The 25,778-nt window shown below is 38.9% G+C and overlaps 1 protein-coding gene across 6 annotated transcripts in view; it reads right to left on the bottom strand.

The window, feature by feature from the left end:
- Positions 1-13,087: 13,087 nt before the first annotated feature.
- Glurib (Glutamate receptor IB) overlaps positions 13,088-25,778 on the bottom strand; it is a 383,859-nt gene continuing 371,168 nt past the window's right edge. For 5 of the 6 annotated variants that reach the window (XM_076442547.1, XM_076442544.1, XM_076442546.1 and 2 more), the window contains one exon: positions 13,088-22,677. In XM_076442547.1, coding sequence (XP_076298662.1) covers positions 22,603-22,677 — 75 coding nt within the window. In that variant the 3' untranslated portion in view covers positions 13,088-22,602. The other variant, XM_076442545.1, reaches the window with a different exon arrangement.

Genomic DNA, 25,778 nt, shown 5'->3' with positions numbered 1-25,778 from the left:
GAAGCGCGCGCACCGTTCGACTTCCGGCGTTTTGCAAAGCGTTCTGAAGCCTCAGAAGTTGAAATACGGTATTCCTCGTTATTTCCACCCGGTTTCAGATGTTTTCCTTTCATTCATTTTTCAGCGACGCGGCCCCCACGCCTACCCCTTTATCTTCAGGGATGAAATGCGCCGGATGCGGCATTGTAACCGCGCCGCATACCGAATAATCATTCCGCCTCCCGAGTGCCGATTATTTTTGCACCGTTCACCTGGAAACATCTTGATCCTAATTAACCCGGGAAAAAGCCGGACGGCGAGTAATTCTGTCTTGGAAACGAGACGTGCCAGTTATGCTTTTTTTCTTTCTCTTTCTCTCTCTCTCTCTCTCTCTGTCTTCCTCGCACTCTTCCATCCTCTATCGCTCTCTGTCTCTCTCCGTTGCTTCCTCGCTCTCTTTAACTCTATCCACAATTCTCCCTTGCTTCGTATTCCTACGTGGACCCGTTTCTTTGTGAAACAGATTTTCATCGGGGGAACGTGACAATTATAAGAGAGAAATGAGAGGAACTTACGGGTTTTCTTTCCACGAGCTTTCCATTGAAAGCTGCTACATGGAAATCGTGCGTTTCAATGACGAAAAGTAACGCGATCGTGGGAATTTTGGTAACAACCACTTGCCAACCTCTTCCATTTGAGAATAAATGCAGTGTTCGTACAATACAAGTTTTTGTACACCTTGTAAAAACGAATTTCTTTTTCAAAATTGGACCCAACAGCTGGAGTTTGTATCGTGAATGAACGACATGATAGATTATGGTTTTTGTTTAATAATTTGGCAAAAATAACTGTTATTAAACACTTACGATTGAATTTATATAGAGGGTGTGAAGTGTCAAAGTTTATCAGTATATTTTACGAATCTAAATAAAAAAAAATGTTATATTATAGGTTTCTTAAGCTTTATTAATCTATGAATCAACCAATGAATTCTTGATTTATAAATTAATTTAAAGATTCTTGATTTATTTCATATTATATCAAACTTGTATCGTGTGCCATTTTTGTGCTATTAATGATAAATTCCATGAAAATTCTCTTGCAAGAACTTTTCAATGCATACACACTTGTGATATCATCGTGATCTCCTTTGGAACCTTATTGTATGGAAGGTCTTTTGTTCCATTTAGAAAAGGGAATTTTTCACTCTTTCAGGGAGCAAACGGGAGTGGATCTTACGAATCCTAAATGGAATTGTTGATGAAGGTATACGTATTTCTGAAATTTTTATGGATCTCGGTAACTTTCCGCGGAAATAGTTCGACAATGTCATAATCACGCAGAATGAAACGTTATACAACGTTTGAAAATCAATTATACACTGTAGTGTAAATTTTAATAATTATTTATCCATTTTCATTTAATGTCATATTTCATTTGAACCTCTCTGCATAAGTGAATGACAATAATTTGATATCTGTTGATTTTCAGTATTTAATTGGAATCGTGTAGTATAAAATGTATGACAATCTTTGTTACCGATTTTGTAAACACAATATTGATTTTCATTTCTCAGTTATTGAAAAATGAACAACAGCGGAATAAAATTCTCGTTAATACGAACGCGGAATATTACATGTAACCGAGTCACTTGCCGTGCTAGAATATTGGCTGCAAGGTTTTTTTTTTTAATAATTTTTCCAACTTTTAGTAATGAATTTTAATGCAGAAATATGGATTTATGGAAATGAGTGTGGTGCGCGTCAGAAAACTTGGATAATTGGATTCCCACTTCATTCATTCCTCTTCTGAAAACTGTTCTAACTGGTTTACTTTACTTTTATTCTCCGGCTCTATTAACATCCGAAATTGTCCACATTTAGAAGTTAATATGTTTTACTTTCGTAACCGCTTTTTCTAACATATTAGGTCAATAGAAAATCGTTCATGAGAATTGTGTAATTTTCACATTCAATTTGTGATTTCAAATAACTATTTATACATTTACTTCTCTACCTTAAAATGCTCATCAACGTTTTCTCGTATGACTTGTCCATTTTCGAAATCCAAACTTTGTTCAGCGATCCTAGTTCATTGTTTTATGAGAGTACTATTTTCCCGGTCGGAGTTGCGCCATTTTCTTTTTACACGTTCAACATAATTTAATTTGAAGTACACTTTGTACTCGCTCACACTCTTTCATTTCCATATTCCTAAAAGAACATTGATACCTAACTCACACACGGGGCGTACGTGAAACGTTTCCAGAAAACTGCATGCCCATTGCCTGCAAAAACTGCAGGTCAAATGGAACTTTATGTTTCGAAAGAGGAGTGTGTAATAAAAACTAATATAGTCATACGACTAATATACACGTTTATTAATTCCTCAATTATTTTTTGTTGAAAATAAGAAACGTTAACTTTGAAACCGGCTCCTATCGTCCCAAAAAAGACTCCAGTAGTTTGGCTCAATTTTTTTAAAAAGTAATTAGTTCTGATACTGCAGTTGTGATAGCCCACATCTTTTTAACCCTTAGCAGTCGACGGGTGCCTCAGAGAGTCACCACTAAAAATGGCTGTACTATTATTCACAATCTTGTTTACCATATTAAATATATCGATATCTAACCAATCACTACACATTTAAATATTGTATGAGGTATTACAGTAAAAAGTATTCGTACGCACTTTAAACTAGAATAACTTTTTAATAATTGTACCAAACGACCTGATTTTGTATAAACAATTAGAAGCATTGGTTTACGAAATGATGTGCGAAAAAGATTTTCCAAAAATTATAATTCATAAATTATAATTTAAACATATATTTAAGTATTTATTTTAAAAAGTTTAACAAAATGCCTTTTTTATGTTTGCATGTGACCTTTTAAATTATAATTTTTAGAAAATCTTTTCTGCACATCATTTCCATAAATCAATGCTTCTAATTGATTACAAAAAATCAGGTCGTTTGGTACAATTATAAAAAAGTTATTTATATCCAATTTCATATCTATAAAATCAAAAAGTCATATACTATGGGATTATCTAGGTCGGAAGCGAACGTTTAATTTTCAAGTTAAACTAGTTCCAACTGCAAAGTGTTAATGTTGCCCAACCATGGTCCCCAGTACCATACCCAGTGATACCGTAAGTCGAGCAGCAGCAGCATCATCGGTTAAACACATTTATTCTCGTGCGTTTTCATCCCGCGTTCTGCCTCCCTCTACCATCCGCCCTTTAACAATCGAATGCGCCGAATGCGGAGAATCGTACGTACGTACGTAAGTAGGGATCTCTGCCATGAAGAGCGACCGGGTCGAGTTGGCCAGGATGGCAGCCATGTAAATAGGCCAGCGGCATAATTTATACCCGTCATGCCTAGGAACTCGAGAGGGAGAGAGACGAAGAGTGAGTGAGAGAGAGAGAGAGAGCTGGCGCGGGTCTGCTGGGATCCAAACTGCCGACCGAAAAGCGGCGGCGGAACACGCACGGCTTGTCGGATCACGGCTAACACGCTCTCGGTACTTTTTATTCCACCCCCCACCTCCCAAGCCCCGGAGCCACCCCCAGAAGCCCGAGAGTGCCCGTGTCGGGAATTCGTCTGTGACTTTTCGTGTGTCTCTGCGTTTTATTATTTCCCCGGTATAGGTTTTTATTATGCTCGTAGCCCGCTCTCTCTCTCTCTCTCTCTCTCTCTCTCTGCTGTTTCATCAACCGGGGAAGAATTTTTTTCAAGGAGAATGTACGATCCGCCTGAGATTCCCGGTTTTTCGCCCCGGACACCACAGCAGTGGCCACGCGAGAAACGCACAACGACACACCGACGCGACGCGACGCCGTTCAGCAACGCTATTTGCTCCTGCGCATTTGTTCGGTAGAGCTTCTGCGGTTATCACCTCGAACTGCTCGACACTTTCGCTCCAGCACTTCTCGCGAATTCAAAATTTAGAGATCGCGACGCACTGCTGCGACTCCGTCAAACCTTTTCGCTTCATGAAGGCTTTGTGACGCGTCCCAAGACGTCAGAGACTGCGGACGCAGTTTATTAACCTCGTGAACGTTCTCGAAATGTTATTACGGTTGGTCACAGAGAAGTATTGAACAATAAAAATGTTCTGCATCGAATGCTACTGCTGTTCCATTAAAAAATACACGGACGACCGACTCCGGAAAATTAGAAGATAATCACCGGTAGCTAACGTGTCGAGACCGGGTTGCTTAGACCCACCGAAGCCCGAAGCTTCCGAATTTGTGCAGGCGGCTATAGAGCACGCGGCCGAAACGACCTATTGTAGCGGTGGGTTCACCGCAGACCAAAAATATCTTCGTATTCTCCGCGCAGCAAATTGATTCGACTGGATTGACGGTCACGGTTATACCATACCACTGCAACGGAGGAGAAACTCGACATTCGTTCGACGTGGGGTAGGTGTTACTCTTACACGAATTTGATTCAGTCAAGGTTTAGGATCCGAAAGAACTGCAAGCTTATTCGACCACCTAATATTAAGGAGGCACAGCAAGCCCCCGGGAAAGTGTAAGGGGCTGAACGGTGTGGGCAATGGTGCACGGGGTGCATGTGCATGGGGCGTGATGGAACTAACGACTCGTAATTAGAATCGACGGGTAGACCGTGAATCGCAGTTGGAACAGTTTGTAATGGAGATTAATCGATTTCGGGGCAGCCGGTGTGCGGTGTCATTTCCGTGACACCCTCGGAAGCCGCGCGTCCCGTCCGAGATGCTCCATATTCGGTCGAAATTATCCTCACCCTCCGCTCCGACTCCCGGGGAGGAGGCAGGGGGATGAGGGAGGGGGGTGGTGGTTGAAGCAAATCTAGTAAAGGCGGAGAGATAAGAGAGCAACGCGTCGAACCGCGGCGTAGCGCTAAGTAAAGCGTGCCAAAAAAAGCGCGAGTCAAAGCGAAGCATACAGCGAAGATGGTGGTACACGAGGGTAAGTGGAGGGGCAGGGAGGGAGGAGGGTTTGGTGGAAAACGGTGGTGATGGTGGCGGAGGTGGAGAAGAGTACTGGAGGATGAGAATCAGAAGGTGGAGGTGATGGAAGAGAGAGAGAGAGAGGGAGGGAGCGGGATGGAGGCTGTGCTCTCCGGGTAGTGGGGAATAAGGTGTATCAGGGCGAGGCAACAAACGGGCCTTGCTGAGGTGGTGAAAGAGAGGGCGCCGCCTGCGGGTAGTTCGAGGGGGTTGTAGCGAGCTATGACGTCACCAGGAGCGTCATACCAGCCACCCCTTCCACCCTCGATCAATGACGCGACCTTGCTGCCCTTCTGCACCCTCCACCATCCTCGGCGACCCACGATTCTCTCCACGTTACCCCTCCGGGCTGAACCAACCCGACCCAGTACTCAAAGGGGCGGCGGCTGTTTCTGCAACCTGGCAACCCTGTCTATATTTAGCATCCATTCCCATTCCCCACCAGGGGATCACTTCGTCTCTTTTCTCCCTGGTCTACTATTTTCCCACGTAGAATTTTCATCCCCCGTGCCCGTGCACCCACCACCCCTAGGCACCGGTCCTTCGTCTTTGTCACTTCATCGTTATCCGTGTTCCTCTATCTCCGTTATCGTTCCGGTATCCTCATCTTTCATACTTTTACCTCGCTCTCTCTCTCTCTCCTCTTCCCCTCTATGCTCCATGCTCCGTCACTCTTTGTTATTCCACGTTCCGACCGTTTCGGCCGGTCTTCTCTCTCCCGCCTGCGCGTTCTATCCGTCTCTATCCTACGCTCCAACGACCCAGGTGCTTGTTTCTCTCGCGGGACGATATAAACAAGGGTTTTGAGCATGCGTCGGCCCCGAGAGGCGGCGGCTCGAACGACGCCCGATCAACAGACACGAGGAGAGAGGCCCAGGTCGCGCGCGCGTTCCACCGTCCTCCAGCCGATAGATCCCGGAGCTACCAGGACCGGGAATCGTTGCGGTCGAACATTATTTACAGGTCCTGATGATTTTCACCGGGGTTGCCTTTCGCTCCCTACGCCGAGCCACGCCGGAGCTCGTGCCACTGCTCTGCCAACACGGATGATCGAACCGTAACGATGTACCGTCTTTTGTTTATGGTTCCAGCGGGACGGACACCTAGATTTTACGACCCTGCCTCCACCGAGATGTAAATAAAACGACCTACGATTCATCTCGTACGGCTGGCCACGCCACTGTGCGATAATTCCCCGTTGGCAAAGTTAGATCGACGATCGGATTTTCAGGAATTTCTTTCACTTTTCGTTTCTTTTGTTAGTTGTAGTAACCCTTTGCAGCCGAAGTCATTTTAACCTTAACCCTTTGCGCTCGAAGCAATTTTAATTCGAAGATCAAAATCATTTCTTTCGACCCAGATCATTTTTATTCTATGTCATCTTTTTTACCATGTGCACATGAAATTTAACCAGTTTTCTCATGTAACAGTTGAGATCTTCACAATTTATAGAAAACAGACGAATTTAATAATATTAAAAGTGTTTTGAATAATGGTGTGGCCATTTTTACTGACGCCTCAGGGTCGCCATTCGAGTGCAAAGGGTTAATATTACATACAATACCTAAATGTTTAGTAATTAATTAGATACGGTCATATTTGATAACGTAAACAATATTTTGAATAATGGTACAGCAAGTTTTAGTGGTGCCTCAGAATCACTACTCGAGTGCTAAGGGTTTTTAGATTTTGACTACGAATGTGTATTTATGGCAGACATGATTCTTTCGGGTTTGGGAACGTTTCTCTTGGAAACTTTAGATTAATTCTGTCAGCTGTAGATCTGTTCAAGTTCGTTGTTGGTACAGTTTTTTCGTGCAAAACAGTAAGTTTATTTAAAGAATTTAAAAATACTATTCTGTATAATTTTCAACTGAATAAAATAATTATGTAGCTCCCATATCTTGCAATTAATATAAACAACTTTTGTTTCGCATAAAAATCCGCAGTCTAGTTACAATACACGGACATATACTTATTTTATAAATTGAGAATCTGTTCGTCACATTGTCCTCTATTATATTATTTGTAATCAATTAATATTAATTCGAGCGAGTGTAGCTACCACATTATTATTTATGAATCGAGGGTCAATAATCAGCAGTACGCTGTGTGCTCTCTATTAATGCATTGTGTATACCAAATGTTAATATTATATGAATTATGTAGCTAGTTGCACGTCAGTTTGAAAGTTCATCTTATCAACAATGTATAACTTCTTCTACACACAGAATGGTGTGCACAATGTTTTAGAATAACTACAAGACTATTTCGATAATGATTCTAATCAATTTTCAAGCAACAATGCTCGGTAATAGAATGTTATATCAAATTCAACGAGTGCATATTTTAATTTAATACGTGCATGTTCAACTATTCGAATATAATCGATTTTCACGTATAGAATTCACATTTTCACTCGGATAATCTAAAAATGTACATAAAGAGAACGAACATCCGATTAATTAAAGTCAATGCAATAAAACGATTCCATTGTTGCACGTCCAAATTTAATTTTTCAAACGGTGCACTTGTAACTTCATTCAATTAATGAAATGCGCATTATTGGAAATGCAATTCGAATGCGTCGACATCGTTTAAATGTCCTTTTAATCAGAAAAAGCTCGTTTACGTGTTACCGGCGCAAGTTCTTCGAAAACAACCAAACGCAAATAATATTGTGATATCGTCTATACTCGTTGTGGATGATCTTTTCATTTTCCTGTCGATAAACGTACACGACGGAACACGTTTCGGAGTCTCGGAAATTCTTGAAATGAATACATTAATAAATAAGTTTGAGAGTTCTGAAATATGAATAAGTTTGTTGGTGTCATGTTTCCACTCCGGAAATATATGTATAAAGAGTACGTAGATCGTGCAGGAATTTCAGTATTTTCATTTCATATTAACATTTCCATTTCCATGCTGCGTAATTTTTAAAGGCATCCGAAGTAGTGGTTAATATTAACGACGTAATATTTAAATTATACGGATGTATAATTCTGTTTCACGAATGACAAATTTCTTTTTACGAATCTGAATCTCCCATTGATTATTGGTGTCTGATTAATGAAAACGACATGCCCGTGGTTTGATTTAATTGGCTGTTCCATTGAAGAAGATACTGAGAAGAGAATCTCATATTTTAACATTTTTAACATAATATTATATTATTAGAGTTATTCAGAGTGATTCTGCGATATTGATTCGATTTCTCTCCGCGCGAAAACTGCTCTCACAGCAAACAATGTGTTCGATCGAGGCTGATCGATGAAAACGAAAGAAATCGATTCCAAGGAGACATTGAACTTCCGAGAACCATCTGGGTTCCGTCGAGTACCACTTTTTAATATTATTACTGCGGGCCCATAGGCCCGACTTCTGGCGATATACCTGGAAAGGATGTTATAACAGGCAAAAAAACGCATGCGAATCGGCTCCGAACTGGCCGATTATTTTACAACTCGAAACCCGGCAGATGGACAACACGTGCGACAGACCCACCGAAGCGGCGAGCAAACAAAAACTCATAAATAACGCCATTGATGACAGAGGACAATACCAAAAGGAATTTCCTTGGCCGTGTCCAATCAACAAACGCTACATTTCCCTACCTGAATCCACCTTGAACCGTTCACGAAAAAAAAAGCAAGGTGACAATCGCAGAACTATTTTGATCGTGGCTGGAGTAACTTCTTCTCGTTCGCTGTCACGATTTTTGAAAGTGCGTTGCGTAGTGTTTACAGATTGTGTAAAAGTGTGGTGTTTCGTCTTTCACAATTATTGAGACGTATTCGCGTAAATGGCAGTGTGCTGTGGATCCGACGGAGGAGCAGAAGATTCTGAAAAATTTGTAAGTACCTATACTTTATACATTAGCATTTTGTAATGTAGGATTAATGTTCTTATGTATAAAAGTGGGGATATGTGGTTTCCGTTCATATTTTGCAACTTCAAAATCATTTGAATCGGCAGGGAGACGATAATAATTTCACGCAATCAAATTTTCGAAAAACTAATATCGGTAACAATATTTTTGCGACATATTGTTCCTTTCAAACTTCTTCTCTTCTCGATCGACAGGGTCTTGGTCTAAAAAGTTTAAAAACAAACTTTCACAACAATTTTCATTGGCATAAACAATTTTGCGGCAAGTTTCTTTTACAAATGTCCCCCGATCCAGAGGTGTAAATCAGGGACCATAATTGTTATAACCAAAAAGAAAAAAAAATCGTGGAATAACAAGTATTTCATCGACTAAAATCGTAAGGTCACAAACCAGGATTACAAGTAACCGAAAAATTTTTATCCTGTTGGTAAATGTTATCGTTGAGAGAAATTCATTTCGATCATTATAACTAGACTGCGGATGTTTATACAATCCTCGATTTTTTTAGACAAATTGTAAGAAAACAGTTCCAAATAAAATTCTATTTTCATTGGTAATAGTGTTCGTAGAAATAAATAAATAAAAATCGTACTAAATTCTGTTATTAATACTCCAGCATTTTTTGAAAATTTTTATAAGCCATCAATGCATAAAGATCCGCAGTCTGGTTATGAGCGATCGAAGTAAAATCTCATCGAATAACTGTTATGAGCGATCAAAATGAATTTCTCTCATCGATAACTGTTACGAGCGATCGAAATGAACTTCTCTCATCGATAACTGCTTTGAGCAATCGAAACAGTTCTTCGTCGATAACAGTTATCGAGGAGAAATCAATTTTTTCAACACTAATAACTGTTACTTGTACCAAAAAAAGTATAAAAATCGATATTTTTCAATCATTTTGTTCTTCGAATTTTTTCTTTATATTTTGTATAGATTATCTTAAATTCCAATAAAAATCAACCTTTTATTAATGATCTTTATCGTAGGAAATTTTAGAACAACTGTTATTTTTGGTCCCTGGTGTAAATTCACTCCAATGACGTCCATTACTTTTTATATACCCTGTACAATAAATGGTTGAACGGAGATGGCATCGAAATGCCGAAACACTCGGTAAAATTCGAGCAATTCGAGTGACATGCTCCAGTCGCGGCAGTCACATGGGTCTGCCAGGTATCCGAAGATCGATACGCGGTCTCGGGCTTCCGTAGGAAGTTCGTTTAAATTATCATGATTAATGTTTATCGACAAGCTCATCATAGCCGATGTATATAATACATCTGGAGTGGCATCCCGTCCCGTGATTGGTCCGGATCGATCGACGGGGCGCTCGTCGTTAGCATGTGAATGAGGCTGAAGCGACTCGTTCGAATGCAGCTCGGCTACCGGCAGGATAGCAGGGGCCCGCCAGGATCCATCGATCACCGGCCATTTGGCTGAAATAATTCGAATGCAAATGCCGGCGAATAGACGACGCGACGCGACGTCGCGGGAACCTTTACGACTTCGAGTCCCGCGATGGTCATCGTCCAAGATCCGCGGTATTAGCTCGCTCGCCTGTTTCCATTATATACCAGAACCCATCCCGAACCTATTCGTTTCGTTTAATCCCGATCTCCTCGAGGGTTCGAAGAACCCGGAGCCCCTCGTCTCAGTGTCACGAGCGCTGCATCTAAACTTGGCTCGATCTTTCATATCGACGGGACACGCCAACTCGTCGTTTCAACGTCGAATCTCTCCATAGATTCTCGTACTCCTGTTTCGGTCGTATTCAGACAGTCTCGACCACTATCAACAGCTTAGATCGGAGATCGAAGAATTTATGCAACTTTTTGATAGGTTCTATTTAAGACAAAGATGCGAAATAAATATTTCAAAAAGTTAGTATTTCACATTTTATTCGGCTGAAACATAGTATTGGCTTGGCAAATAAGTTCGTTCGGTTTTTGTGATTTATTCCAATGTAAAAAACCGAGTTTCGTTTTTTGTCTTATTTTTTGACAAAAAACGAAATTTGTATTTCAAGAATCTGAATCGTGAAATATTTCCAACAATCTGCGACACGAAATAAAATATTTGATTATAATAATCTGGAGATAAAATACTTGTATTGCGGTTTTTTCAATTAATTTTTTCAGAATTTCTGTCGTCGGTTATCAAAAGACATTAGAAAACTAGTTTCAGATAATGGTTAGCAACAGTTAAGCAATTTGATGGGAAATGATGTTGTTAAAACATTTTTATTGTTGGGAGAATATTTTTGTCGATAAAGTTGTTCGTTCTCGATTTATTTGGAACTTCTATCAATGTTTAGAAAGACATTAAAGGGAAAGCTTGGAGCCAACGAGGTGGCTCAACGACCATGGCGTTCGATTATTTTTAGATACCCTGTTGACGATACTTGTCGAAGTTTCCCCTTTAAGAATAATTACGGAGTTAAAGGGTTAGGCGTAATATTTATACAACGTCGTAAAAATATTTACATACTTGTCCCTGTTTCTTTGGGACTGGCGTTTTGTTGACGGATACATTGTAAAATACTGTTTTCAAAGCCCGTTCTAGAATTTCGTGTACAGTTTTGTTCTCTTTGGGTAAATGTTACCGGGTCATATTTTAGAGACAACTTTAATTTTTACAAATTTTTTACTGGCTTTTCAGCTCTGCGCTCGAAAATGCCGCATTGAAGTTACATTTATGGACCTGGTAACAATATTTGCAATTCAATGAGACTGTCATTAGACGTTCCGCTGGCTCAAGACAAGGAAAAATGTTTATCTCGATTTATAAAAATTTGTTTAACATTTTAGAATTGTATATATTAATTTTAATATTATCGCTCAAAATAGACCCAGTCACCAGGGGGTTACTAGTTAACACGAGAAAGATTCCACAAGTCTCTAAAACTTCAAAAAGTTAAATTTGAATTTTGTTCGGAACGGAACCGAGTTAAAGAAATAAAATTGTCAAATATCTCAGATTGGTTTGGGGTGGACATAGTCAATTTTGAAATTAACCACTGCTTGATATAACTGCTTTATATACAATAATTAATTTAACAATTGACAGTTATAATGAGATGCAAGTCACGATCACTAAATTTGAAATTAATAAATCAATGTGAATCGAAATGTCATTTCTTGCAGCGATTGGTAGAATAATATTTATTATAATTATTAGACTGCGGATTATTATGCAGAATAAAAATTGCCTGCATCGATTGCAATAAAGAGGGACCAAATTGGATGTTATTTCTTCCATTAATGATTTTAATGTAGGAGAAATCATATATTAACATTTTCAATTTTGAAAATTTTCCAACAATTTTAAGTTTCATCTACTCAATTTTGCTATAACTGCATAAAAACCCGCAGTCCAATAATAATTATTCATGCTATGGGCCCAGAAATAGCTGATGTTCCGAAATTTAATTTATAATTTTAATATCATCATTCGGAGGTACAAACATGAACATTAGTGGATCCATGAGGATAATCCGTGTGAAGTTTATACGATTAAAATCTATAAACACATTGTGCACCTAGCCGCGGGAGAATGATCTAATACAAAACCAGCATTTATCTTCGTGTATCGCGAACAATGTGTACGCAATTCAGAACACAAATTACAAAAGTACGCCAGGATTTCTGACAAGTCCCTGCATAAATCATTATATGCGGTTCCGCACTGCGGTTGGACGGTTTCTAATAGGCAGACACATCGCAGTTGGTTGATAATAGATTTGATTATCGTGAACAGCTTGTACAAACAATGTATGTATCTGCCTTCTCTCGTCCTATGAATGACATAATAAATTAACGAAATGAATGATAGATAAATTCATACAGTTTAATAATGCCCGAACCTTCAGATGGGAAAAATTATTAATAAACTGTTATTACTAGACAGCTTTATGCAGAATACAAATTTTCTGATTTGCAACCATGGAAATTAATTTCCTCTCTTAATATGTTTAATAGGTTGAAAAATAGTATATTTGCATGGAAATGAAGCCAAACGAAGATTTATTTCTCATGTAAATAATTTTACTTGAGTGAAAATAACGTTCCTATATTTTTACATTTTTTAAAATGTTTTTATTGTTTTAAGTTTCACCTCCTCAGTTTTGTCATAAACGCATAAAATCCGCTTAGCAGAGTCCTAGAAGTGAAAGGGGCAAACATCAATGACTGAGTAGACACAAGGTAGTGTACATTTAAATAAACGATCCTGTATTGTGACAAATTTGATTGGTATACAACGGTTTACAAGGGAATCGATCGTATCGTGCCACGGAATGGTACGGGAGATGACGAAGGATACTCGAATCGAAGGTAGAAGCGTAACTTTTAATGCACCGATCAGCGAAATCGCAATCTGGAAGACGCTATATTTTTTTTTCTCTCATTCGTTCTCATTATTAATTTTTACTGTTGGATTATCACTGTTCGATCAATCCACTGTCTTCGGCGTGATCTCGTTCGCGCCCCTTATTCGGGCTAATGCTTCTTCTTCGCCCACCTGAAATCTTTCATTAATGTACTAGCATCTCGACGCTGTGTCTGACTTAACACGGGACTACTCCACTGGACCTCGGTAAATACTCCCCAATCTTTTTATTATAACCCTTATGACATTGTTGCTGGAATACTAACAGGAATGAACACGTTAGATAGGTGAGGCAAATACAGGATGTCTCAAAAATGTACTTCCTTGATAGGAGAGATTCTTGAGGTTATTTGAAATAACTCTTTCCTTTACGAAAATGTTCTCCGAGGCTCCGTTAAGGAGTTATTAACAAAAAACCACGGACCAATCATAGCGACCTAAAATGGGCTGGGTCCGCCTTGGAGGCAGGCCCCACGGAGCGCGACGCTGACATTGGCCGAGCTGGATTGGTCCGTGTTTCTCGTTAATAACTCGTTAACGAAGCCTCGGAGAACATTTTTGCAAAGGAAAAAGTTGTTTCAAATAACCTCGGGAACCTATCAAGGAAGTACGACATTTTTCTTTCAACACTTATCTTTCAACAAACGCAGACAATTGTTATTTTTCGCAAAAATCCGCAATCTAATTGTTAATGATGACGTACTTCTCGCACGCCCAGTCTCGAAAGAAATCGAGACAAAGGGTTAGTAATTCCCGATTATTCTCGACACATCGAACCTACAATGGTGGTTAAGAGAAAGACAATGAACACTATTACCTAGACTGTGGAACGAGAGATCTGGTACTTAAAGTGTCCGACAGGATCCAAATAAAATGAGAACGTCGTTCAACTTTATTAAACTTTTTACTGTAATATACTTTAGACAATCATATATACCATGAATACATAAAATCCGCAGTCCAGCGATAATGAAAACAGTTACAGCTTAAATACAGAGAAAGTACATTCGAATGAACCGTAATAATATATGTATTGTGTATATAAGTCGCATAAAAGGATGGACACACGGGGTATGGATACAGAAATGTAAACATTAAAAAATAGTTCCAGACGAATAGGTTTCGTTACGATTAGCCTGTGAACGTTTATGCACCTTGACTATCTTGCACAACACCAGATTCAAGGGATATTTCGTTCTACTGCTTACGGGATGTACGAAAACGAAAGTGTCATTAATGTTCGTTTTCAGTGCACAATAATCCACAGTATAGTGATAACTCTTTCCCCATTTCAATGTCATTTCTACACGAGACTATTGTTGTATGCATTCAGTGTCACTTGAAAGAAACGTTCAAATGCGTTCGAGTACTATAATTCTAATTTAATATGACTGTCCGACGTAAAGAGAAATATTAGTCGTGTGAGTTTCTTGCGACCACCACTGTAGTTTCACCGCAATTGTACTATTCGTTCGGATCAAATCTCTCACGGATGATCTTTTCCTTATTATTATACAAAATTAAAAAATCTTGATTGATATTATTAGTACGATCGCCGCAGTGATGAGAATCGTTCATGGAGAGTATTTACACGCTATATTATCGATTGCACAACATCGTTCTTCTTTTCGATGAGTTTCCACATATAAAAAACGGAAGAATGTCTGGTTAATTCGGAACAGATGGAGAACGGGTGCAGTCTTCTGAACTGTGTTCGCAACGACGCCGGGACGGTATGCGGGAATTGTTATATCGTTTGTATATATGTATATATTTTCAAGAGTGTGCGGGTACCGAAATGTCGGGCCGGGATCCCGAAAGTTTGTAAAGCTCGAGTACCCGAAAATTGAACATGCAAAATCGCAATGTGATTACAAATTCTCGGTTTTTCAAGTTAATAAACTTCGGGTACCCGAGTCTGGTCGAATCGGTATCCCGAAAGATTATAATGTTCGGGGGAGGGGGGAGGGGGTGCCCGAAAATTTAATACGATTACCAATTTATCGAATTTTCAAATTTATAAAGTTCGGGTACCTCTGGTCGGGTCAAGTCGGCATTCTAAAAATGTATAAAGCTCGGGTACCCGAAAATTTAAAATGCAAAACTGTAATGTGATTACTAGACAGCGGATCTTTATGCAAACTAAAATTGTTTTATCTGAATTATAAGAAACTGGAGTGAAATATATAGAAATTTGTTTTCCTTGTCATCACGGATAAAAGGTTGAAAGTAATATGACCAAATTTTTTAATTCTTCTACTGTTCTCACTGTTTTCAAATTTCACCTACTCATTTTTGTTCTGAATGCATAAAGATCCGCTGTCTAGTGATTACAAATTTTTCGGATTTCAAATTTGACTCCGTCCGACCCGATCCCCACTATAATCCGAACTGTATAAACTTTCGGAATTTCGGCCCGAAACCTCGGGTACCCGCACACCCCTATATTTTTCTTTTCATTAATCTCAGGCGTGAGCTGACTCGTTCGCCGTCGGATAATTCGAGGATAGAAAAAAGTCACAACGAACATCAACATGGAAACGTTAACGACAGCGACAGGGGGGGAACAAAGATGCCGTCGCATTTCGACATTTTTGGCGTGAGATTTGAACAAAAATTCGGGCTTCGTCGCTTCGATCTCTGTTTCGGTCGAGATTGTAGACTCTCGTTTTCCTCGGTCACGTGTGAAAGTTGAACGTGCCATACATTAGACGTACCAATGAATAACCAACTATTTTTTTATTATATCCATCATTTATATAAACAGCGGATTTTTATAGAAAATAGAGTTTTTCTTGATTGTAACAAATTAGAGCGAAATTAATCTTCTTTCTTATTATGTTTAATAGCTCCAGAATATTTTTAAATTCTCCTAATGTGTGTTTATGCTGTTTTAAATTACTCATTTTTGTTACGAATGCATGCGGGTGTCTATTTATAACTGAAAATAAACTATATATTGTTGATCTGTCGAATAAAAAATAATTGATTACTCGTTGGTAGATCTATTCCAGTGGATCACGCTTCGGGCGAACGCATTCGTGAGAACGTGCGGTCCTTCGATCAGGATGAATCGAACTTCTATTTTCTGGAGAATGCGATTAGGTACGCATCATGCGTATTGTTTTACCATGTCTTTAACGACTCGATACCCGATAATACGCATTATCTATCGTTAGTAACCGGTGATAGATAACAATTAGTCGTAATAAGAGAAATCTGGCGATATGATAGTTAAATCGGTCTCATCGCTGCCACGTATAAAACTTCTATCGGCTTGTTTCAATTTTAACCACCCTCCCCTCTCTACCCCCGTTCGATCTACTACTGAAATTCCGAAACGATCGGAGTGATCGTGCACGAAACTGAAGACACATGTACGTTTGGCTTGTTATCAGGTAATTGGCGTGATTTTTGGTAATCGGTATTGGCAGTTCCTTCGGCAAACAAACACGTGAAGTGAGGTCTAATCAAACGACTTGATAGTATATCCCATAAAAATAGTTTTATACGTCGCAACATGCAATTTGGCTCTGCGATTCCTTCTCTCATAGACGCGATCGATGCTACGACGGTATCCGATCTTCGATGATATTTCATCCGCTTTATGCACGTGTTTGCGGGTTTTATTAATTTTGGTATGCAAGCAAATGTCGCCGGTGTTGGGTCAATGTAGAATATTGTTTAAATATTTGGACTGGACACCGATTTCTTGCGAGCATTAAATTAATATAAATTATGCAATATTGTTGAGTACATTCTCACTCGTTATGAATTGAGTGGATTGTAAATCATAATAGAATTTGAAAGGTATGCTGATTAAAAGTCTTCAGAAATAAATTTTGAAATCCTTATTATTACCATGCAATATTGTTGAGTACATTCTCACTTGTTATGAATTGAGTAGATTGTAAATCATAATAGAAACTGAAAAGTATGCTGATTAATAAAGTCTTGAGAAATAAATTTTGAAATCCTTATTCATCTCGGTCTTACTTAGGTGTCATTAGAAAAACTATTCAGACATTTCTCTACCTTTTGGTGTCACTGTAATAACTAATTATTATTTCATAACTTTCTTAATTCCGTTACGGTAAAATACTTTGTCCAATCCAAGAGAGTGTTTCTTATTTTGTGGTTGATGGTATTCAACAATTTTACTTGAATTTAATCATTTTCAGAGACATATTATTGTCTGGGCAAGTAGTGTAAATAATAGAATGATTATTTCACTTCTCATTTCGTTATCCGTCATTCGAAAATTCAAGTGGCTTATGCTAACGTCTAAAATGAACTATCTTATACATAGAAAAACTTGTGTACACTATTCAGAACGATGAAATTCTTATTACAGTACGGGACAGTAAATTTGTTTCGAAAACGTTTATCTGTAAGTAATACAAATTTGTAAAAAGTGTATTCAACTATCGAGACCGAAACTTTGAGACAAATAAAATAAACATCGCCTAGTTACTTTAACATTATTTATAAAAATTCTATCATCCACAAGTGTCAGATCTTATACAGTATTTAAAATTTCTTAACTATTGAAGTAAGTAAAAGTTGATTGAAATGATAGATAAATGACAAAACAATTTAAGATAATAATTAACAATGTTGCTTGCATTTAATATAATACACAAAAAAACACCACGAAATCAAACATTAAGCGGGCAGTACTGTACTTATCGTTAGTATTATTATGCAGCATCCTGCACATATAAAGATTGACTAGAAAAATGTACATTTTCTGAACACATGTTTCACGTCTCTCTTTAAGACCATATATAAAATCTCATCGTTCCTTAACGAACCTCGATAACGAAAATAAAAGTAACAACAAATAGGAGTCTTGAATGAATATCACGTACACCCAGTTGCTTCTCCTGTTACATATTTATTAAAGACTTGCATATACTTTCCATACTCGACAGGATTTCCAATCTGCTCGATCTCGTGTCATACGACGGCACTCGCGACTGATCGTCGAACCAACCCTTCGACAGGACCTCAATATGTATGTATATCCAAAGTGCAAAAAAACCGATCGCCCGTTCCTTTCTCAAATATCGCGGTCGCCTAATCTCGTTCGGCACGGAAGCGACGCAAACATCGGACGTGACGTAGCATCGGATGTCATCATCAAGAGAGAGAGAGAGACAGACAGAGAGAGAGAGAGAGAGAGAGAGAGATCGTCTTTGGCACGAAAAATCTTGGCCGTACACGTCATTCATCGAGCCAGATCACGGCGATCCGACGACGCATAAAGGGAGACCCATAGAACAGCAAAGTGTAAAAAGTGTGGTGTCGTACTACTGACAGGGAAAACGGAGTTCCTTCGCCCTCTCTCGGTTAACGGATAATCGGATCGGCGCGAACTGGCAGTGATAGGTACTTAATTAATACGTTTACACGGTTAATCTATGCTCACGTGTTCCTCAAACATCCAGCACTCAACTTTCACATCGTACATCTTTCGATAAACGTCTATACGTATGTATATTTATATTTTGTATATATATATTTATATATATATATATATGTATTATTTATCACACACGCAGTACTCTCGCATCGATGTGATTACTCACCATTGTCAGTTAAAAAACGTATCGCGGCTCCAGTGTGCAGGGGTTCCCATTTGCTCACCTCTCGCGCGACGAGGTTCCATTTTCACGAGATTTCGACAAACATAATTGCACCGGTGTACAACGATCATCATAACCAACCGTGATTCCATAATAAAACCTAGCCGTAATAGTAATCGGAATAATGGTAATCGTTAATAGTAGTGTTCGCGTCACGACCGACCACTTCCCTTCGGCTCGAGCTTATGTCCGCAATCAGTGAACAGTGTTGGGCACTAATCTCATTAAACGAGTCATCAATCAATCGTTAATCATGTTGATAGCTACTCCCTCTGTCCCTTAATAGTAGCAATCGATGAATTTAATTTGTCCCATAATAATAGTAGCAAGAGAATATAAATATAGAACGCAACATTTATTATCAAAAAACTATTAGGTTGTTGCATATGAAATGTTCGATTTTAGAATGCAACTCTTAGAAAACGTTTCGATGTTGTAGCTTCATTATATGTATCAAACTTTGACACTAAACTTGACCGGTCAAATGATTGGTGCTAGATTTTTTATGTCACAATTAATGAAATTATAAAGATGCTTTCATAAGAAATGATTTAATAAATATCTTTATCAGAGTACGTATTACAATAACAATCGAGCAAAATCTGAATAAATTAATTCGTTAGATCTCATTAGAGTTTTATATTTATTGCATAATTTTACTTTGAAATAAAGTTTATTTGAACGTCAACCAACGCGACTGTCGTGTGTTCCTTTTATATGACTGGAGAAATAACTTATCGACGATAGCATTATGTGATTTTTGGTCAAAATGTGGTGATTAATTAACGTGCTAGTCGTTGATGGTAAAAAGAACTAAAAAATCAAGATAAAAATCTTGTTGAGAAACTTAAAATTTGTAGATAGGATAACATTGGGTACACAAAATTGCGTTCGTTTCATGTCACTGAAAACAATCGGACATTTCATATGCAACGACCTAATAGATTACATTTTAAACAATAAATTAAAAATATTACTCCCAATTTTTATTTTGAGTGTTCAGATAGTTTCACTCTGGATTTTTCGATAATTTCGTTACTGCATTTCAAACTTGTAGGTCGGATTTTTTTGCTGCGAAGCTTTGCTTTCCCTATACGCGTGAGCTTAAAATTATTGGAGCCATCGTTCTTCATTGCTTCCAGCCTCCAGCATAACTTGTTTCTTTTCATCTTACTTTTACAATGCTGCATTTAAATATTCACTTGCTACTATTATTATGGGACAGAGGGAGTATTAGTGATCAAATGTGTCTGAATTTTAATCATCCATCTGATATTCCAATTAACATCCACGATAAAATTACAAAAGTGACTGTGGATCAAATATTTTTTAACGATTAATTTAAATCTTCCTCCCTTCCAATTCGATCGACACTTGACAACTTCATGTGTCGATTAAATCGTTTAGCCCTTAGCAGCAAATTGCTGTATTCGCAATATTGTTTACATTGTTAATTATGCTGGTATCTAATCAATTACTACACATTTAAGTATCGTATGAGGTACTATATCACTTTCGTATCCATAAAATGAGAAAAATCATATACAATAGAATTATTCTAGGTCGGAAGAAATGTTTAATTTCCAAGTTAAAATTGTTCCGACTGCAAAGGGTTAATCTATTTAATCGCACCAATCAATTAGTCGAACTAAAAGTACGAATCAGTGCCCAACCCTGTTGCACATGTTCCTCAAATCGGAATCTCTTCATCATTCCCTGTGTCTTCGTAGTTCTTTCTATCGAATCGCTTCCGGTCGACGTGTATTTCCCTCATTATATATATATATAATGTACGCTGTGTGTTTGTTTAGGTGCGTGTAACTGTTCCGTGTACTGTGTGTTCGTGTGACTGTGCCTGGTGCAGTACGGGTGAATTCGTTCTCACGGAAAATGGCAGTAATAGTATGTCGTTCGAGCTGCTGGTTGCACATGCACCTACCCCAGGACCATCGGATTCTACTATCGAATGTCGCGACCGGTTTCGTCGACTGTGTTACGTCTGCTTTTGATTCGTCTCGTTTGATTACGATTATATACAATGTACAAATCCGACTGACAGCGAGGACCACATCGATCCACAGATCGCAACCGGGCCAACACGGTCCTCGCTAATATCAGCCGTGACACGGTTCTTTGTCTCTATGTGCCCGAACGAATTCTCGGGTCTCCAGCTTCCGAAAATTACTCGTCCAATTAAACAAAGACTCGATTATTCACGGAGTCGTGCTTGAGCCCGACACAACTTGTCAACCATTTTATTTCGCGCACACGCGCAAGCACGACTCGAGCACGGAGGAACTTTAGCGAAACAACTGAATCTCTTCTTTGATTTCTCCTCGTTTTTTGATTCTGCTTTCGCTCGCCACGCTGCAGACACATTCGAACCACTCGAATCGTTTCGAGAACTCGCCAAACTTCGAATTAGACGAAATATTTCTTGCTGTTCGAGTACTGTTCTTACGGGGAAATTACGTTATTTAAATTAGTGCGGAGTGGGGAGAAAGATCTTCATTTAATGTCCGTACTGGGTATGCAAATGTTAACTGGATGTATGAACAACTGAGTGTTTCCATTTCCGATTTTATAGAGTAATTATTGATTAACTGGAACTCGAAATTTCGCACATCACTTTATCAGAAATATTCATAAATAAATCGCTTAAAAGAAAAAATATTTTATATTGAAACTATTCAGGTATGTTTGCAATCAACTTAATATAACAATATTTGTTTTCTAAAACTGATCTTTCAAGCCTGTGAAGTGATCGTTCTACAGATTGTCCCAAGAATATTGTAATTCTAAAGGACGATTCTTCAGGTTATCTGAAACAACTTTTTCCTTTACAGAAATGTTCTCCGTGGCTTCGTTGCGGAGTAATTCACGAAAAACACCGCCCAATTAGAGTAGTGCGACTAGTGTTGAGGGCGGGGCAGATCTAAGCGTGGCGTGGGCATTGGCCGAGCCGGGGTCCGCTCACAGTAGGCGCGCTCTGATTGGTCAGTGTTTTTCCTCGATAACTCGTTAACGAAGCCACGTAGAACATTTTCGTAAAGGAGAAAATTACTTCGAATGACTTCAGGAACCTCTTTCAAGGAAGTACAACATTTTTTTATGGAAAGGGTTAAGAAAGTTCTGATGATTCCACGAGCATTTCGAAATATCGGGTCAGATCCGAAGTTGATCGACGAATACGCGTTCGAATGTGTCTTACAAGCCTCGAGGAGCACCGGAAGCGTCGAGAAAACGGCGAGTCGCGGAGATTCGACTATCGGCAAACGCGGTGTTAGGGTTGCGGATCGAGGATCGCCGGTTGCTCGTGGAGAGAGAGAGAAAGAGAGAGAGAGGACGCTCTTCTCGGCGAACTCCAACCGGAACGGAGGTTGCTATGGTTTCGTGCGGTGTCTTTTAAATTACGTATTCCGGCTTGTCGTCGCCGATACGGCCGGTCCAGACCCGAGGTGACGCCGGTGTCCATGGCACCGCGATGTCGAGCATCATGTTGCTCGGCCGACGCTGGAACGGCGAGAATTTGATCCTCTTCGGGCTCTTCGGCGGCGATTCCGCGAAGGTGACGCTCCTTCGCGGTCTTCTGGGTGGCGGTGGCGGTGGTGGCAATGCTGCCATCGCAGGCGGTGGCGGCGGTGTGGGCAGGGAGATGGCAGGCGAGTCGCCTGGCGAATCCAGGTAATTTACACCTGGGTATGCGTATTGCTGTGTACCTGGTCGCCCTCGGTATTGCCAATCGCGTTTGCCGGTGCGTAGTACTAGAAATTCAACGGTGGTTGCGGTTAGCCGCCGGGACTCTGCTTGATCTGATAAGTGACCAGCGATGCCACGGGTAACGACAAAATTGTCGCTTAGGGACCGGCAGTTACGGATTTCAGGGGAAACTGACGTATACAGTGACGCCTCTATAAGGGCGAACCACGAATCGCGATCAGTAGAGATTACTCTGTTATTAGCTGTGCTGGTTTCAAAAGAACTTTCACGTGATTGTAGCAAATTTTTCGTAAAAACAAAATTAGAACAGCCATTGTTTGCAATCATTTTTGCAATTTTTTAAATGTTATGATGCGTTTCCGAATTCACCTTGAAATCCTCTAACAGATAGGCGTAAAAAAATTATATGTTCATTTGCAAAAAATTCAAGGTGACCTTGACAAAAACATTAAAAAAAAAGAATTGACGAGAAATGTTTTATGATCACGTTAAAGCTCTCTTGAAACCATGCAAAAGCTGATAAAAACATTTTCGATCGGACTGCTAATAACAGAGTAATCTCTACTGATCACGATTCGTGGTTCACCCGGTATATGTATACCAAAGATGTGTGCACGATAGTTGTGAACAATTTGTCCCCGTCATCGGAAAGCATAGAGGTCATACCTTGGCCAGCTTCTACAAACTACTCCCTTTCATCGTTAGTTAGACTGTTTATAATTATTGCAGCTTACATTGTCATCGTCTACGTGACTGTTTCAGATCTCTGCATACCTTCAGGAGTTCAAAAGCTCGATCATTGATCAAAACGTTTTTTTTCTTATGGAACTTTGACCAATATACTTGTGATATTTTCCTGATTGAAATGAGTCCAAACATGACATAATTCGGCACATTTGATTGTTTATCCCACGATTTAGTAGAAATTCTATTATCCGAACCGATGATAAAAAGTAAACAGGAAAATCTAATGTTTTCCGCGGCTTTTTCGAGATTAATTAACGCCAAACCTACCGAGCACTAAAAGCGATGAAAATGTTTTGGCTTATAAAAATGACATGACTGTTTATTTAGATATTTTTCCATTTTTATTACAATGTATGCTTGGGTGAAGAAATCGATTGAAACAATTTTCATGTAAGCAATAATTTCAATAACTGTGAAATGAAAAATATGACCGGCAGTGGCAGGTTTAGTGTTAATTAACGAAATCCACGGGGCCAATCAGTGCGCTACCATAGTCAACGTACCACGCCCACTCTGATTCGTGATTGGTCCGTGTTTATTCGTTAATATCTCCTCAACAAAGCCGCGCACAACATTTTCGTAAAGGAAAAAGTAACTTCAAATGAACTCAGGAATCAGCCCTTCCAAGTACAACATTTTTGGGACATCCTGTATATGGAGAGATCTTTTTTGTACTGCCGGACCCTATTTCGAATTTACTGGCATCTCTGTTGAAGACTCGGTGTGTGGTAAGTAGGACCTAGTTTAGTGTGCGATTAGTTTTGTTGTGAGTGACGTTTCGATGGGTATTTATGCAAAGTTGTAGTGCTGATGATGTAGGGTCAACCTAATGGACTTTCTGAAGTAAATTGGAGTTAGACAGTAACTTCTACTATTGTGGTCCATTCTTTGAAAGAAGACACTTGAAGTACACTGACAGTCCAGAATAATAACTTGAGTAAGTTTGTTGGAATGTGGAGTTACTATAACCAGCAGTGTAGATTAGGTCCCTTCCTTCGGGAAACAGACTATAGTAGAGCGAAGATAAATAAGTAGATATTTAGGTTTGATGGTACCTAATTTCTTGTTACTCAGAATTTTTCCAATATTTTTTCTCGAGTAAAAACAGTTTTTCATTGCAAAATCAGTTTAGGACATATAAATTTTTGTTGTATTCGAAATGAATCTATCCTTAGAGAAATCTTTTAAAGTGTAGTATTAAATTTCCATTTATACTGTGCTGTAGATAATTCTTGGCGTTCGTTTATAGTTTTTTTTTATCTAGAATAAAATTTTGTAAAACTACTGTATTTAGAAAAATTTGCTCCTATTGCCAACGCTGAAGTGTAGATCTCAGATTACTATTAATCTTGAGAGAAATATTGTTTTTGTTAATCGTTCTATGTGAAGAGAATGTGTAACGAGGGAAGGAATTAGTAACATAGTCGTACATATTATAGAAGAATAGAGTTAGAAGTAATCGTGCCTCTATGTGCTTTTCGAGTAGTTTTAATGGATTGAGTATAATTTAGTTTCCAGTCGATAAACGTGACCGAATGATCAGAAATTCAATTGCGGCCGTAAACTTAATGACAGAGGTGCATAAAATACTTGATATCAGTTTCTGCAGACAGAAGAGACGAATGAGAAGGCGTTGAGTCTTTCATTGTGGAAGAATACAGTGAAAATAATTCTGTTTCGCATTCTGTAATCTACAAGCACTATTTTTAAAAGCGACATGCGATTCCACAAACCATACCTCGGTTACATGGACCGCTAGAATGTCTCAATTAAGCCATGCTCATTTCTCTAGCCAAGGCTCGTTGCTCTAAGAAGCTTTTGTCTTTCTGCGTAATTAAACATCTTGATGTGAAAGAAGGATCAAAGAGCAGGAGGGACACGTGGATGATGAAGGGTATTTTTCTTCGTTCATTTCTTGTTCATTCTTACATATTACAATAAACTACATGATCATCTTTCGTAAACGTTGATCGATTATTTTAGCTCGTTCCAATTTATATTTTGATTTGTCATATTATCACTAGACTGTGGGTGTTTATGCAATTTGCAATTTTTGGTAAACGAATTTTAAGAAACTCAAATCAATCAAAATCGTACTAAATTCTGTCGTATTTTATATCCTAGCATTATTTTAAAATTTACAAAAACCATATTCGCATAAAGATCCGCGCAGTCTAGTTATCACACATGACTGATACTACTAATATTAGTTATTTGGTTTTGACGATTGGCGACCAAATGACTAATTTTATAGTCACGTGGTCGGACATGTGTTAACCAATAGTGGGCCTCCTAGAAGGTGGTTCTAGTACAGAAATGTCTGAAATGGCACTGTCAGAAAAAGGTCAACCAGTCGACGTCCTTCCGCATCGTAGAAACCTAGGAAGAAGTTCTGGTG

The sequence above is a fragment of the Lasioglossum baleicum genome, chromosome 18 (genome assembly GCF_051020765.1).
Source record: "Lasioglossum baleicum chromosome 18, iyLasBale1, whole genome shotgun sequence".
NCBI lineage: Eukaryota > Metazoa > Arthropoda > Insecta > Hymenoptera > Halictidae > Lasioglossum > Lasioglossum baleicum.
Note: the sequence above shows the minus strand (reverse complement) of the source record. Positions and strands in the feature narration are given on the sequence as shown.